Below are 16886 nucleotides of genomic sequence, written 5' to 3'. Positions count from 1 at the left end.
AAATTATAATGCAGCAGACAGTTCTTTCTAGTGTCTAGAAAATTACTTCACATGACAGAATCATAGACTAAGTCAAGTTGGAAGTGACCCTGGGAGGTGTTCTAATTCAAAACCAATTAAGAGCAAATTGAATTCTGACTACATCTTGAATAAATTTAGCATGGAGTTTCTACACTATTTTAAACCAGGCAGCTGAAACTGGCTTGGATCAACACAGTGGTAACTACAATGACATAAAAACCATTCCAAATAGAGCTTAAAAGGGAGATAAATGTGAGGTGGGAAGGAACCACAGAGAGAGGAGCTTGACAAGACCTTTAAATATTAGTATTACAAGAAATGTAAAGTGTATGCAATGTAAAGCAGTCTGCCAACAAGCAGACTGTTTCCTAAGACATTAACTAGGTGCAAAGTGGAAGTTTCCAGCTTCACTGAAGAGATTCCTGCAATTGTAATGAGTAACCACACTGTACAAGCAGTGAACATCCAGACAAAAATGTGACACAACGTGATATTATCCATCACAGTATTATATCTCATGGAAAAAAATATTATAAAGCTTTAATTGAAGAGAGCTGAAAGAACAGGCTATGGTAGGTAAAGGTTTTGATACAATGGTAAAAAAACAGAACAAAAACAACAAAAATCAACATATGAACAGGACCAGACTGTAAATCATATGAGCAGCAAGTTAGATAATGTAAACTGCCTTTAGCTGAGCCTGGGTTATAAAAAGGCCTTTTTCTGTAAAGAAAAGTAGATGGAAGGAAAGTTGTCAAGAGGAGGCATCACTGAAGTCTGTCTTGTCCTTGTTTCTGAAAAAGGATCTGTACCAGAAAGCATTCAGACTTACGAAAAAATATCTGAGTTAGTACATATTGCAAATATTATGTCCCTAAGCCAAAGGGCCTGGTTTTATGGGGAGCAACAAGCCCCTGTTTGCTGTATACTATGCTGAATCTTTACTGACTGCACTATGAGATTGCTGAAGATAAAAAGATTCATTAGTTATGTTAGCTGCAAGGTGCTTCAGAATCATATCTTTGTGATGTGCTCTCTTGGACATGTCATAAAGAAGCAGCTCTAGTTCCCCTTTCAGAAATTGCTAGGAGGTGTTTAACAATACAGTCTGAAAACTGCTTTAAGAGTCTCACCACCAGTCCTCCTCTGATTACAGTAAATGCCTAATAATCACTTCTCACTTGGGAACTAGAGGACTTAAAATCAACATGTTAAGTAACCCTTTGAAAACCAAATGGGTCCCATCTGCCATTACCACTCAGGTACAATGTAAATGCATGTGCTTGGAATCAGGCAGTTCTAACCATTGTTTACAAGTTTCCATTTGACACTGCTTAATATTTACCAAGGTAGAAGTATTTAGGGAATCATTAAAATTCTTTGGGGGATCCTGTAAGATTCTCATTAACAAAACAAGAATTTCTAAGAGGCACCTAGACAGAAATTGAACGGGCTGAGTGAATACTAATCAAGCCAGGGAGATCTTCCAATCAATTATGTTACTACAAAACAGCATGGATGTTTTGCCTTCAGAAATGCCATCACTGTTGCAAAATACTTCATAAAGACCCAGGCCCATATCTGCATGAGAAGATACTTCAGGCAGGATTCAAGCATCCTGGTCCTAGCATAAGAGCCACAAAAATATCCTTAATCTCTTAAAACATAAGAAGTAAATACTTCCATTTTTACCTATAATGTTGTCCGTAATATTAACGTGACCAAACTGATGCCATCTTGACAGGAGTGAACATCTGGTTCCTTAAAGATCTTAACACATCCTGACTGAATTCAGCTTTTCACAAAGCATGACAGTATTTTTAGGTAGGGCACTACCTTCCATCTGGCAGCTGCCTGTATATCAGCTCAGAATGCCAGAGATGTGGGCCTAAAGCTTCTTCAGCCCCAAGAGATTAAAACCAACAAGACTTAACACTCTTTGGAGTGCCTTGACAACCAGATGGATAGCATATCAAAGCCAACAAACTTGCTTCTGCCTAAAAACTATGCTGCAGAAAGAACTGAGGATCTAACAGCTCTTCAAGAGGGGATTAACAGGAACATTCCTCGAGAAAAACAAGAAAAATTGGGTGCTGGTTCCTATTACAAGGGCTCTTCTAGCTGTGATTGCTTCATGAAAATTTCATGGAAGAGCTTTGTTGGGTAATTTTCTTTAGGAACTTAATGTTTCTTTGTAAAGAAAGAATAGGCTAAAAGCTGTTTTGTGGCCACAACCGTGTGTTTTGCTGTCTTAAGAGAATGTTTAAACTCATAAGCACCTGATTTGTCAAAACTACTGCTGAGGGTCTGTTTGGATATGGAGTATTCTTAGTAACGCTCACATATACTTTCCAGAATGGCAAGGAGGAGGATACAGGGAACTACCAGCTGATCAGATTTACTCCAGTCTCCAGAAAAATTATGATGCAAACCCTTCTGGAAGCCATTACACAACATATGAAGAATATGAGGTTAGCTGCAAGTAAAAAACATAGATTTACCATGGACAAATTATGCCTGACCAACCTTTTTGCTTTCTGATATGGCTGGCTCTTGTGGACCAGCTGACAGCAATGGACATTGAATATTGTTACTAAATTAACAAGGTTTCTGACACAGCTGTCCATGGCATCCTTGTAGCCAAATTAGGCAGATGCAGTCTAAATGAATGGATAACAAGGATGACACACTGTTGGACAGCAAGTAGAACATGCAGAGTAGGCTACTCAGTACAAGATAGATATTGACATATTGGACTCTAATGGAGGGCCATCATGATGGCTCAGGGGCTGCAGCATATGATGTATGTGAAAAAAAAAAAATCTAAGAGACCTGTAATAGCTCAGCCTTAAAAGAAAGCTAGAGTGAAATCTTATTGCTGTTTTCAAGTATCTAATGGGAAGGTAGTAAGAGGATAGAGCCAGACTCCTCTTGAAAGTACAGTGAGAGAACAAGAGGCAAGAGACACAGAATATTCCATTTGCATAAAAAGATTTTATTACTTTTTTGAGGGTCATGGACTGCTGGGGTTACTTTTTTTTTTTTGTCTTTGTGGATACTGAAACCAGATTGGCATAGTCTCTGAGCAACCTGCCCTAACCAGATCTATTCTGAGCAGGGGATCGCATTAGGGGACATGCAAAGGTTTTCCTTTCAGCCTGCAAGCTTCCATGACCCCATGGCATTACACTGGGCAGCCACACATTAACCAAGGAGACAGAGAAAAACTCCAAGAGAATTTCATACTTCACATTTCATACTTCATATTTCATACTTCAGAAGAAAGCTGGTGTGATTATTCCAGGAGGTAGTCTTGAGAATATCATGCCAGGATTCCCATGCAATTTTTTGACCAAAAATCTGCACACTTAGCAAAGGTCTAAGAAAAGCTTTATACCCAACAGAAACAAATAACTCCTGTGACATTAGAAATACGAGGTATACCACCAGGCTGAAGACCAAAGGTAGTTTATCACTCACATGACATGCCCTTCAAGACAATATCAAAAGTAAAAAGTAATACTTAAGAATTTTGCCCTGTCTAGTCAAGGAAGCTGTCACAGCTGACTAATATCACACATTTTTTCTTCAATCTACAAACAAGGAAATGCTGGTGTCTGTTATGCCTTTCATACATTTAGAGAAGATGGTGGGTGGGAGGCATAACTGATGCGACCCAAGAAATGCTATTCCAAATATTGCCTACATGGTATTATGTATGTGCTTATGGAGAGATGAACACAAATTGAAAAATTTAAAATACTGCTAGTCACAAAATGCTCAATATCTGAGTTAATAATTTTATTTCACATGGCTGAGAGCTGTAAAAAAGTCAGTCTTCTCATCCATGACTAACATACATTTTCATGCACAGATGAGCACTGGGAGCTGAGAGTAAAGCGTGCACCTTAAGTTCAAGCTTAACTCAAGTATATCTTTATGATACCAAGAACATACCAAGAACAACTCAAAGAGCTTGAGGAGGTTGTCCAAGTCAATCTAAACACAAGAAATCAACATTTATTATTAAACATGAGACACAAAACACCGAGCACTTTTAAGTTTTATATATAAAAGTCATAACACAGGCTTTCTGGTATTGAAATATGCTCGCTGGTCTCCATCTAGTGGTCAGATAACTTTCAGATTTCTGAAGCTGAAGTGATTATTCTGAGCACTTAAATAACTGATAAGATAACCCAAACAGAAATTTATCATTATTAGAGAGCTAAAGCACAAGTTGCTAATTATAGGATATTATTTTCAGAAACACTGAGGAAACCACGCCAACAGCACAGTAGAGTGGAAAACAAAGCAAAAAAAAGCAAAACAAAACCTGACTTTTTGAATAACCTTAGTTCAGGGAAGAACAATAGAAATGTCAGGGCTCATACATTTTTTTTATACTTTTAATCCCTCTATGGAGGTGATTCAGATTCAAGTCTCTCTCCTTCCCTTTGTTCCTAGTTCAGTCAGGAGTAAGTTCCAACTTCCCCTCCAGCAGACTATTAGCTGCCAAAACATTACCTTGAATGTATTGTCTCCTGAACTTTAAAAGCAAGACTGTACACAGCAGGATTTACTATTTTTTTCCTATTAGAAGCCTTATATTCCATGTCAGAAAATGCTTACTGGATCATGCTATATAGATATAGATATATATATATATATATATATATATATATGTTCTGGCTGGGAAGAAATTAACATATAAGATTTATTGATCCATTTAAGGCCATATAGAATACCAGAGGAACACTCCAAGGTGATAAGCATGGCAAGCAAGAATCCCAAGACAATTTTTGAGAGAAACTAGAATAGCATGGTCCCAATAATTACGATGCGTGTCATCTCTTCATTAACCTGAACACTCTTTTAAAACTAACTGATGCTTGAGGTTCAATGTGATTTTAAAATTCCTCTTGGACTAGCAAATAGTAAGAGTGGAACCTTCTTCACCATTCTTAAAGACACACACACACACTACCATGACTTTTAGTCAAACCACCCTACCAAATCAGATGATGCTGTGCTACACAGTTATTAGTGCCAATGCAAGTGAGTGCAGCTGTGCCTGGTAGAAAGGTCTGAAATACCACTTGTCATCATCTCTGTCCTGGGGCAAGTAGGGAATGGGTTAGGTGAGGTAACTTGCTGTCTTACTTTCACAAAGATTTGGTTCTGTATCATTCTGCTGCCTGGCTGTAGTCACAATCACGCCTACATAGGAGCCTAGAAAGGCATCAAGTGAAGTGCAAGCAGATTCTCTGCCAGGATCAGTGCCCTAGTGAGGAACAGTACTTCTTCTGAAACCAAAGGATATAAAGACCATTATGCAACATTATAGAACAAAGAGCCCAAAAGAGCATTGGCAATGTCATCAAACTGGAAAATGGATGACTACTTTTCCATCACCTTAAAAGCAAAGCCTCTTTTCTATATGCTAATATCCCTAATGCTAGCTAGCATTTCCAATTGACTTTGGATTTCTTTACCAACTTGTTAAAACAAGACTGAGAACTGTCTCACGAGCTTCTGCCTCTCCCACTGAAAACACCCAGCTCTATTTTTCCTATGTACATTTCAATACTCCTTTCAGCTCACCAAGGGCTGCTGTGCCCTTAACCAATAACGTAGCAAGATGATATATCTCAATGTCAAAACACAAACATCCAAAGGCAGTCAAGGCTCTGGACTTCCAAGGTAAAACCAAATTAAATATCTACAAAATCAGGTACATTGAGTTCCAGGTTTCAGAAAATTCATTTAAGAAAAAAGGATTTTCAATATATTGCATCCTACACTGATATACCCAGATATTTAAAAGCTTTCTCTATTTGAAATTATGCAAGCATTATCCATTCAGAGTATAATTAATGTGTAGCCCTTCTTTGTTGGGGGGATAGTAGTAAAGTAGTAAAGTACAGTAGTAAAGTTATCCTGTCTTCTCTCTGTTTTCACCAAATAACTCTTTCATATCCACAAAGTACATGGAAGTATTAAGATCAGTTTAGTCTGTGCCACAAAGTTCCAAACCCAGGCCAGTATCAGACAAAATGCCACCTCTTCTTAAGGCAAGAGCAACACCTGAGTGTCAAAAAGAACCCAGAAGTACACAAAGCAGAAACTAAGGATTATTTATTTACAGCAATGGATCTATATCACAGGCTTCTATATATTGTAGCAGATCTGGATCCACATTATTCCTTCTCAGCTTTGTTGAGACTAAACTTAAAACCTTCACCTATTTTTTAAAAATCATTTTGCGAGAGGGTCTGGGATTGGTTTTGTTGTTTGGTTTGGGTTTGAGGAAGACTTGTGCTTTGAAGAGTATTTTGGCTGCTTACTTAATTTTATGCTATGTCACTTCATATTCCCACTGCATGAACAATTATGTTTCTTAGTAGAAGAAGCTTCAAAAGGGACTATTTGACTTCAGCTTGTTGGGACAGTAACATTGTTTATGCACAAACCCATTCATCCCTGGAAATTTCAAAAAAGTTCAGAAGAGTGGTGAAGTATCGTTTTTGAACAGTGAATGGTTTGGTTGACTTAGTTTCCATTATTTTTTAATTTCCAGAATTCTTTCTTAGAATCATATGGTGGGTTGACCTTGGCTGGACACCAGGTGACCACCAAAGCCACTCCATCACTCCCCTCCTCAGATGGACAGGGGAGAGAAAAATATACCAAAAGGCACATGGGTCAAGATAAGGATGAGATCACTAAGCAATTACCATCACAGGCAAACCAGACTCAATTTGAAGAAATTAATTTATTACCATTCAAATCACAGAAGGGTCATGAGAAATAAAAACTAAATCTTAAAACACCTTCCCCTCACCCATCCCTTCCTCCCAGGCTTAACTTTAGTCCCAAAGTGTACACCGCCTCCCCCTCAGCAGCACAGGGAGACAGGGGATGAGGGAGGCAGTCAGTTGGTCACATATTGTTTCTGCTGCTCCTTCTTCCTCAGAGGGAGGAATCCTCACAGCCTTCCCCTACTCCAGTGTTGGGTCTTCTCTCACAGAGGACAGTTCTCCACAAACTGCTCCAATGTGGGTCCCTTCCATAGGGTGCAGTTCTTCAGGCACAGACAGCTCCAGTGTGGGCTCCCTACAAGGTCACAAGTCTTGCCAGCAAACCTGCTGCAGTGTGGACTCCTCTCCACAGCTCCACAAGTCCTGCTCTGGCATGAATTTCCCATGGGCTGCAGGTGGATATCTACTCCACCATGGACCTCCACAGGCTGCAGAGGGACACCCTGCCTCAACACAATTTTTGTGACAGGCTGCAGGGGAACCTCTGTTCTGGCACCTCAAGTACCTCCTCCCCCTCCCTTCTTCACTGACCTTGACGTCTGCAGAGCTGTTGCTCCCACATATCCTCTCTTCTCATTACTACTAGTGATGTGCAGGGGTTTTTTTTCTCCCCTTCTTAACTATGTTATCACTGTTGCTGGTGGACTTAACCTTAGCCAGTAGCAGGTCCACCTTAGAGTCAGTCAGGTAGCACCGGCTCCATTGGGCACAGGGGAAGCTTGTAGCACCTGCTTGCAGAATCCACCCCTGTAGCCCCCCTGTCTACCAAAAGCTGGCCACACAAATACAGATCATCACAAGAAGAAATTTTTCAAGAGTATTACGAAAGCAATTAGGGAAAAAAAAAAAAAAGCCAGTCTAAACCATGTTTCCTTGATTTACGCACAATTAAAAAGCTGAAATTTGTTCCAGAACCACCAGCATTGACAATAATGTACATAACAAGATTCACTTTACCTTTAACCTGTCCACAGAAATTCTGTAAATCAGATTTTCCAATGTTCAGTCTCAACTGACTTATTACTTCCCCCTCAGTGCCTCGAGATAAGTGAAGGTTCTGAAAATTTTATTTATTTGTTTATTTTACACAAAATAGTTCCAGCATCTGAATAACAAATGCCCTTCTTAAACTACTTGGCCATTTTTCCTTCAGCTGGTGAGCAGGGAGAAACTCTTGCTGGTCCTTTAGTGAGAATAGGGCATTTTATTCAGAGAGGAGTCCCAAACCAAAGCCTGGCCTGGGCTCAGAGAGCTAAATCTAGAATTCCAGATAAGGCCTTGATTTACACTGACACCAACAAGTACTCTGGTCTCCCCAGTCTGAATTAGCCTGTGGTCTGCTTGCTTCCTCAGAACACAAAGATAAGATTACTTTGTGCTTAAAAAGCAAACTAATACCTTACAGAACAAGCACACAGAGAAAACCAGTTCTGGACCAACCAGCACAAGAGAGCCATGGATGTACAGGGAGGGCCACAAAGATGATGAATTGAAGAATCTCTCCCATGAGGCAATCCTGAGAGAGCTGGAAGTGATGCCATCCAGAGGGACCTCAACAGGCTGGAGAAGTGGGCTGGCAGGAACCTCATGAAGTTCAACATGGGCATGTAGAAAAACCTGCACCTGGAGAAGAACAATCCCAGGCACCAGTACAGGCTTGGAGCTGACTGGCTGAAAAGCAGCTTGGCAGGAAAGGACCTGAGGGTCTTGGTTGGACACCAAGTTGAACACGAGCCAATAACATTCCCTTGTGGCCAAGAGGCCTAATGGTATCCTGGCACTGCATTAGGATGTGTTTTGCCAGCAGGTCTGAGGGAGGTGGTCCTACTCTTCTGCTCAGCACTGGTGAAGCCACATGTGGACTGCTGGGTCCAGTTCTGGGCCCTCCAGTACAACAGAAATAGACATACTGGAGAAGTGAAGAGTGAAGAGCCACAAAGATGATGAACTGAAGCATTCCCCCAAAAAAATGCTTAGAGAGCTGGGACAGGTCAGCCTGGAGAAGAGAAAGGTTAAGCATGGGTCTCATCAATGTATACAAATACCTGAAGGGAGGATGCAAAGAGGACAGAGCCAGGCTCTGGTCTTTGGTGCCCAGTGACAGGACCAGAAGAAATCAGCACAAACTGAAACACAGGAGGGTCCCTCCCTCTGAACATTAGGAAACACTTTTTCACTGTGAGGATGACTGAACACTGGTACAGGTTTCCCAGAGAGGCTGTGGAGATACTCAAAAGCTCTGGGGAACCAGCTCTTTGTAGCCCTGCTTGAGTAGAGGGTTGGACAAAACAACTTCCGGAAGTCCCTTCCAGCTTCATCCAGCTTGTGATTGTGCTAGAGAACCACACCCCTGGTTCACACCACATCCTTTGGAGAGATTTCCTGGTGCCTTGTTTTTTTTATTTTATTCTGGGTATTGTACCAATAAGCCCCAAGGCAACACCACTACCTTACATACAGCACTACTCACAGAATGGTAAGCTTCACCAGTGTGAGGTGCCAGATCCAGATTTTTCAAAAGCTCTCAATTTCTTCTCTCTCATTTTTCCCCTCACTTGAACTGTCCGAGTCTCCAGACTAGGCAGCAATCTCTGGACACAGCAAGAGAATGCAGAAGAGTGCATCTGGATTCCCCATTCCTCCTCTTGCATCTGATTCACTGCACACAGATGAAGAAATGGCAAACAGTTCTAACAGATGCAGTAATTCATCCTTACGCCAACAAAGAATCCCATCCCCACCCCTGCAGTCAGATTAAGACTTTCATTTTCTATTGTTTCTGCAGCAAAACTATTTCCTTCAACCCGTGACAATAGGAATGTAGCAGAAGACAATCACAGCTACATTTGTTGGATTTCCATAGCTATACCTTTGTGCTCTAGAAGAGTTTTCTTCATAAAACTCCCCCCAGAGCATTTGCTCAACTTTCAGAAGACCTTTTGATGTCTAGTAAAGTTTATTTCCAAAGCAGAGTACATTCTACCAATGAAATTCTGGCCCTTGCTTTGTACAAGAAATCTCATCCATAACATTACCCACGTTGGTTTTAATACTTCTAAGACTGTTCACTTATTGTTTTGTTGTATTTTTTTTTTTTACAGGAAGTCTCTATTTTGAGACAATATATGCTCACTTTCATTCTCATGAAAAGAACTTTAAGGACCCCTACAGACCTTTGCACCCAGTTGGTGGCCACTCACCAGTGGTGTCCCCCAGGGATCAGTGTTGGGCCCAGATCTGTTTAATATCTTTATACATGATTTAGATGAGGGGATTGAGTCCATCATCAGCAAATTCACAGACGACACTAAGCTGGGGGGGAGTGTGGATCAGCTGGAAGGCAGGAGGGCTCTGCAGAGGGACCTGGACAGACTGGGGAGTTGGGCTGATTCCAACGGGATGAGGTTCAACACAGCCAAGTGCCGGGTCCTGCACTTTGGCCACAACAACCCCATGAGGAGCTCCAGGCTGGGCACAGAGTGGCTGAGAGCAGCCAGGCAGAAAGGGACCTGGGAGTCTGGATTGACAGGAAGCTGAACATGAACCAACAGTGTGCCCAGGTGGCCAAGAAGGCCAATGGCATCCTGGCCTGTATCAGGAACAGTGTGGCCAGCAGGTCCAGGGAAGTGATTCTGCCCCTGTACTCAGCCCTGGTGAGGCCACAGCTTGAGTCCTGTGTCCAGTTCTGGTCCCCTTGGTTCAGGAAGGAGATTGAGGTACTGGAGCAGGTCCAGAGAAGAGCAAGGAGGCTGTGAAGGGATCCATCACAAGTCCTGTGAGGAAAGGCTCAGGGAGCTGGGGGCGTTCAGTCTGGAGAAGAGGAGGCTCAGGGGAGACCTCATCACTCTCTACAACTACCTGAAAGGAGGGGGTAGCCAGGTCTTTTCTCCCAAGTAGCTCCCAGTAAGACAAGAGGGCATGGACTTAAGCTCTGCCAGGGGAGGTTTAGGTTGGATATTAGGAAGAATTTCATTATGGAGAGGGTGATCAGGCATTGGAATGGGCTGCCCAGGGAAGTAGTGGATTCTCCGTCCCTGGAGATATTTAAAAAGAGACTGGATGTGGCACTCAGTGCCATGGTCTGGTAACTGCAGCAGTAGTGGATCAAGGGTTGGACTTGATGATCTCTGAGGTTCCTTCCAACCCAGACGATTCTATGATTCTATGATAAAATATAATCCTATAGCTTTCTCATTATGCCATACCTACCACTGCTTCTTAGATTATTAAATTTAAGGTACTAACTACATCCACACCTCTGGACTAAGATAGAATATAAGCCTCCCTTAAGAAACTTATCTACCCTCTAAATTAAGGTCTAAAATAAGTTACATGGTCGGAATTATTAGAGTATCTTCTCATCTTTAGATATCTCAAGAATATTTAAATGAGAAAGGTATTGTGTGGGCTACTTGTGCATCTTTATGCCTTGCACAATTAATGCTTGACATGGACAACCTGAAGGGGGTGAAAGAGAATGAATTTGCCTTTACCCTCTTCCAGAAAATAGTAACAAAATAAAGAACAAGTGACAAGAATGATCTTATGTTGCTGGATGGTTAAATATATTTTTGCTCAGACAGAAATATATCTGTCCTGTATTTTCTCCCTCATATTCCTGCTCTGAATGAGAAGCTAACTGACATTTAAATTCAAGTAAGATTAATGGTATTTATTAATAGAAACTTTAGTACCCAAGCCCAGTCTGTACTCAAGTCCAGCCTCTGACTTCTCACAAGCACAGAAATCATACCCATTGTATCTTAGCAGTATCAGTATTGCCAGGAATAACTCTTTTTACTAGTATTTTGTATTCAATCAGTTTTTATATGCATTTTGCTAGAATAAAATTAGCACCCTTATAGAAAAGATCTTACTGTCTGCCAATTTTTATTTCCTTCAGGAAAGGCAAGCAATACATACCATAAACTAAAGTTACTTCTCAGGCTTAAGTATCAGGTTTTTTCCCTGCAAGTAGAGAAAGCACAACAGTTCAAAGAGTGACTGAATAAGCAACACTGTTCACATCAAGTTCCTCCAAGATGAGATGTGTTAGGATGATGTTCCTTGTCAGCAGTGGGTTTTCCTGTAAAATCTTGAGTGTCAGTTCACATCTGCCTGGTTTCACTCATTCATTCATAACAATTTGCTTCTTCCAAATTCCTTAGGTGGATAATTTCACTTTCCATTTACAGAAAGCTCAAGCTTTATCCATGTTTCCAGCTTTTCTGTACCTATCAGCTCTAAAAAATTCCAGTCCTCCCTCATCCCTTCAGCATGATTGCACACCACTTTTGAATTCCTGCTTTACTAAGGCAAGACATCAACTATCTCTTTCTACACATACATTGCAACTGAAATCTTGCAGTTAATGGGGTTCCAAATACTCCATTCATCATGCACAGAGAAGCCACTTTGCAGGAAAGCACACAAGCCCTCTGTGCACGGGTCATATGAAAGGATACATGAATCAGAAAGAAAAATATCAAACTAAAATGAATACCACATAACCCTCCCAGAAACTTTATTTTTGGAAACACACCATGTAAAAACATTGTAATAATGTACCTATCCATCTTTTTTTATGGAGTTGACATTCACAGAAAGTAGAGAAAGTTGGAAAGACAAAGCTGACATCATGTAAAAATCAAGAAGTAAGTCTTTAAAACAAAGCAAGAACATCAGTGAGTTTAAGACTTGTCAGGAGATCTAAGCATTGTCTTTTATGATATACTGATTTTCCTCCACATCTGAAAAGCTGAATTTCTGCAAAAGTTCTAGAACTCAAAAGCTCTACCAGATACCCAAAGTTAACACATAAAGCCCAAGGTGGTACTAACATATTATTACTCCAGCTTTTAAGTACTCAGACCTATTTTATATGTATGTCCAAATCAAGAAGGAGAACTGCTCAGAACAATCTGGGAATCACACACACTTCATCCTGTTTTCCCATAACTCAGGCTTCTTCTGCACAATGTTAATTACGACACAGGGGAGAACTTTTGCTGCATTATTTAAACATTTTCATTACCTATGTATTAAATAAGGTCATTTTATTGACAGCTAAGCAAAAGCAAACCAAATCTGGTATGACAACCATTTTCTCAATTACTTACTATGCTTAGGTATCAGCTCAGTTTAATATAGGGTAAAACACATTTTTTTCTCACTGGGATAATTAATCATAAACATATCAGTGAACAAGATACCACATACTGCCCCTGAAGTCCTTCTGATCTGTATACAACACACTTTGGACAACCCAGCACCATTTAAAGATCATGCATAAAACTAAAACTGCACAGAAAGTATCTCTTGGTAAGACTGTTGGTTTATGAAAGACTTCTCATCCCCATAGTCTTCCTCCCCAGACAAAAATGTATTTGGGTGGCCAGAGGCATTATCACATTAAATCACGTGGATGGACTGAAGTCAAAACAGCATCAACAGTGCACAAGACAATGTTCATCAAGGATGCTTCTGTCAAGCAGAAAATAGCAAAAACTCCACCCAAATAACATAAATTATGTGCCTCATACCATAGTGAAAAGCTGATTTTGCCAAGTAAGTTCTCAGTTCAGCCAACCCAACTGTACTTGCTGGTCCAACAAGCTACATCTAACAGCAAGAACCTATGAGAAGTGAAATGCTGACAAGATAGCTTGCTGCTTTCTGTGACAAAAACTAGCTTGGCTAACCACATCTGCTTAATGTTTTTTTTACTACTTGGCCAAGCTGTTTAGTCTATCACTTGGCATAAAAATCTCTCAATTTAGTTCCAATATGAAGAGCAACCCAAAAATTATTATTTTTTTAAAGTGTAGAGTAATACATTTTCAATGGTAAAAATGGAACTGTTAGATAGTAGCCACAATAACAAGTTAGAGAATATACACAGCTTCATAGGTATTAACAGTTCACTTTTATCTGCTAGTGCAGGACATGACGAGATGATTTGCATCACTGCTCAGTATATTCTGATGCAGAGATGCATGGTCAGAAGCAATAAATACTTGGTTGCACATATCTGGACAGCTCTCCCATCAAGGGCTGCTCGTCTGAGTTCACTCTTTCCCACTCCTGGATCCTACACTGCAAGCCTAACTAATGAAAACCAGTTTCAGCAGTTTTTCAGTACTGGAAAACTTCAGAATTTATTAATGAGCAAGCAATAACAGCAAGTTCACATTATATACACCAATGCTGAATAATGTTTTAAGCTAGACGTTTTGTTGATGACCCAGATCAAGAAATCCTATCAGGGTGCTTTATCAGAGAGCTTTGAGAGTCAGCCTAGGAAAGGAAGGGTGTCCTAATATTTTGTTAAAGCCATGCATCTGAATGGAATATTCCACAACCCCTATAATACTGGCAAGAATTCTCTGCTCACCAGGTCAGCCTAAGAGATTTTTCTGATGATAGAGTCCAAAAATTCCAGCAGTCAAGAAATAGGTCAACCTGTCACGTTTACAAGAGTGAATATTTTTAAAAGTCTTTGTTAAAAAAGAAAAAGACTGTCCCATCTAAATTTCTTCTTAAAAAAAAAAATACAATTTCATTCCAAACACCACAATGCTCAACAAATAAGAGCTACAGTACATTCAACAGAGGAAGAAAAGGTAAGAAGATAAAAGTAAACCTGCAATCACTAGCCTTTTAAACATGATTTAAACAGTGTGTGCTCAGGAACATAGGAGTTCAGTGATAAAATGAACAGCATTCAAGATAGCAGGAAAGACAAAACAGCAGGGGCAAAACATAGCTGAAACAGGAAGGTGAACTTCAGCACAAGACTGTACAGGAGAGGGATGAGGATCAAGCTAATAGAAAAGGATCACAAACCTGACATGAATGTTAAGTCACCATGAATGCTAAGTCACTATTTTTGCTTTCTAAAATAGTGATGAAAGACCTTAATGCAGAATAAGACTGAGCCAGTACATCACTTCAAACCATCACTTATTTCATCTACTTCACACTCTGCAGAATATGCTGTCATGGCAAAAATACTTGGAATATAAATTAATAACATTCTATTACGTATTTTATCAACCTGAATTTCCCAGTTCACCTCTATGGCACCAGTCATAAGTGAAGTAAGGAAAAAAACTTATGAAAGGGGAGGGTGGCAGATTACTCTTGTGTCATGAAAATACCTAAATTCATGAATCCCTCAATATAAACATATTTCTTAATATATATGTCCTTCTTCCATTCTTCCTAGGAAAGACTTGATTCCTGGAGAAGCACTTATATATACTGGATGCTCATTACAAGTATATTTGCTAGTGTTCTGTGGAAAGCTGTCAGTACTCAGGCAAACCCTAAACTATACATATGAGGTTTTCTATTACATATTCTGTGACCGACAATTAAATACAGAGTAATTTAATTTTAGAGCCATTTGCTTTATTGCGGAAAGGTATTTGCCTTTGATTTACTGCTAGAACATTTGTTACTCACACATCACCTAGCTAGGACAAGACAAACAGTGGTCTGACAAGCAGTTAAAAGAAGTTAGACAAGACTGTACTTAGCGTTAGCAAGAGTGAAGAACAAATGACAGAACAGCTTCCAGTGTCAAGAACCCCAGCACCAAAACCTCTCTACCTTCACGGGGTTAAGTGCTTACCGAAACATTCCCCTTGGAGATAACAAAACCACACGGAAAACACGTGCATACCATGAATAAGAGCCCCAAGAGAGAAACCGAAAAATCTTGCTGAGGCTGTTTAAGACGTCGTCACCTAGGTAGAGACAGGCCAAAAAAACCATACCTTTCTTTCTCCCTCGGTCCCAGTTGCCTCAGTTCACCACCTAACACCTTCATGCAAATTTACTCTCAGCAGTTCAAATTAAACTATCGCGCCCAGTTGTGAACTGGCAAGAACAAGCACCATGTGCAAGCACAGTACAGACAACAGGGACAAATAACATATTAAAACATTCCTGCTACGCTTGCCAGCACTCATCTTTCATTCTGTACGATACACACAAACACAAAAAAATAAAAAAATAAAAAAAAAAGTGTTCTGGTTGTAAAGCGTGCAGCCGGTAGTAAGATGAAAAAAAAAAAAAAAACACTTTTCCACCACTATTTTCACGCGCGTCAAAAGGGACCAAGAGCCAATGGCACCCGCTCCACAGGTGGAGGAGGAAGGCGGCAGGTTAGGGTGAAGAAGGGGTGGTCACTACCCGGAGAGCTCCGCCGGCCGCTTTTGACCCCCATCACCTCACGCCCAGAAGTTCGCAGCAGGCAGGGCGGGAGCGCCCGGCCGCGCTCAATGCATCCCAGGGCGCCCTCGGCGCGGCCGCCGCTGGCAGCGAGCGCCCCGTCCCGCCTGCGGCTGCACCCGCTCCTCAGCCCGCACGCAGCAGCCTCCGGGGAAGCCGAGGAGCCACCAGCCCGCAGCGGGGCCGCGCCGGCCTCTCCCCCCCCATCCCGCTGCCGTGACAGCCCGGGCGGGCCCGGGAGGGATCAAAGGGATCGTCTCCTTCTGGGTCACCGCCTGACCCTCACTCCCCCCCCGCAGCCTTAAGAGGCCCCGGCGGCGACTGCGGCGGCTGCTGCTCCCCCCCCCGCGGCAATCCGTCCGCAGCCTCTGCCGGGCCGGGCCGCCCCCACACCACACTCACCAAGAGGACGGAGCCGCGCACCACCTCGGAGACGCTCTGCCGCAGTTCGGCCGCCGTGCCGGGTTTGCTCAGCGCCCGCGTGAACTTCCGAGTCTCCGGTGCCACCACTGCCATGGTTGTTGTTGTTGTTGTTATCACTGCTGCTGCCGCCGCCGCCTCCGCTCTTCTCCGGCCCGGTTCGGCCGCTGCCCTCACGGCGCGGCCGCCGGGCGGCCCCTCAGGCGGCAGAGGGAGAGAGAGAGGGAAGGAGGGCGGGAGGGGCGGGCAAGAGCCCCGCCGGCGGGTGCCGCAGGCGGCGCCGCCGCTCCTGGCAGGCACCAGGCACCAGGTAGTCCCTCCCCCTCCTCCCCTTCCCTCCGCCCCCCCCCCCGCGATGCGCCCCCCCCACCTCCTCCGCAGGCACCC

The 16886-nt window shown here is 42.1% G+C and overlaps 1 protein-coding gene across 3 annotated transcripts in view; it reads right to left on the bottom strand.

Annotated features, from left to right (window-relative positions):
- The window catches only part of DOCK9 (dedicator of cytokinesis 9), a 124575-nt gene extending 107890 nt beyond the window's left edge, over positions 1 to 16685 (bottom strand). For all 3 annotated transcript variants that reach the window (XM_030465047.1, XM_030464696.1, XM_030464773.1), the window contains exon 1: positions 16482 to 16685. In XM_030465047.1, coding sequence (XP_030320907.1) covers positions 16482 to 16595 — 114 coding nt within the window. In that variant the 5' untranslated portion in view covers positions 16596 to 16685. The remainder of the gene's footprint in view (positions 1 to 16481) is intronic.
- Between the last annotated feature and the right edge of the window lie 201 nt (positions 16686 to 16886).

The sequence above is a fragment of the Calypte anna genome, chromosome 1, assembly GCF_003957555.1.
Source record: "Calypte anna isolate BGI_N300 chromosome 1, bCalAnn1_v1.p, whole genome shotgun sequence".
Classification (NCBI taxonomy): Eukaryota; Metazoa; Chordata; class Aves; order Apodiformes; family Trochilidae; genus Calypte; species Calypte anna.
This window is presented reverse-complemented; position numbering and strand designations above follow the sequence as displayed.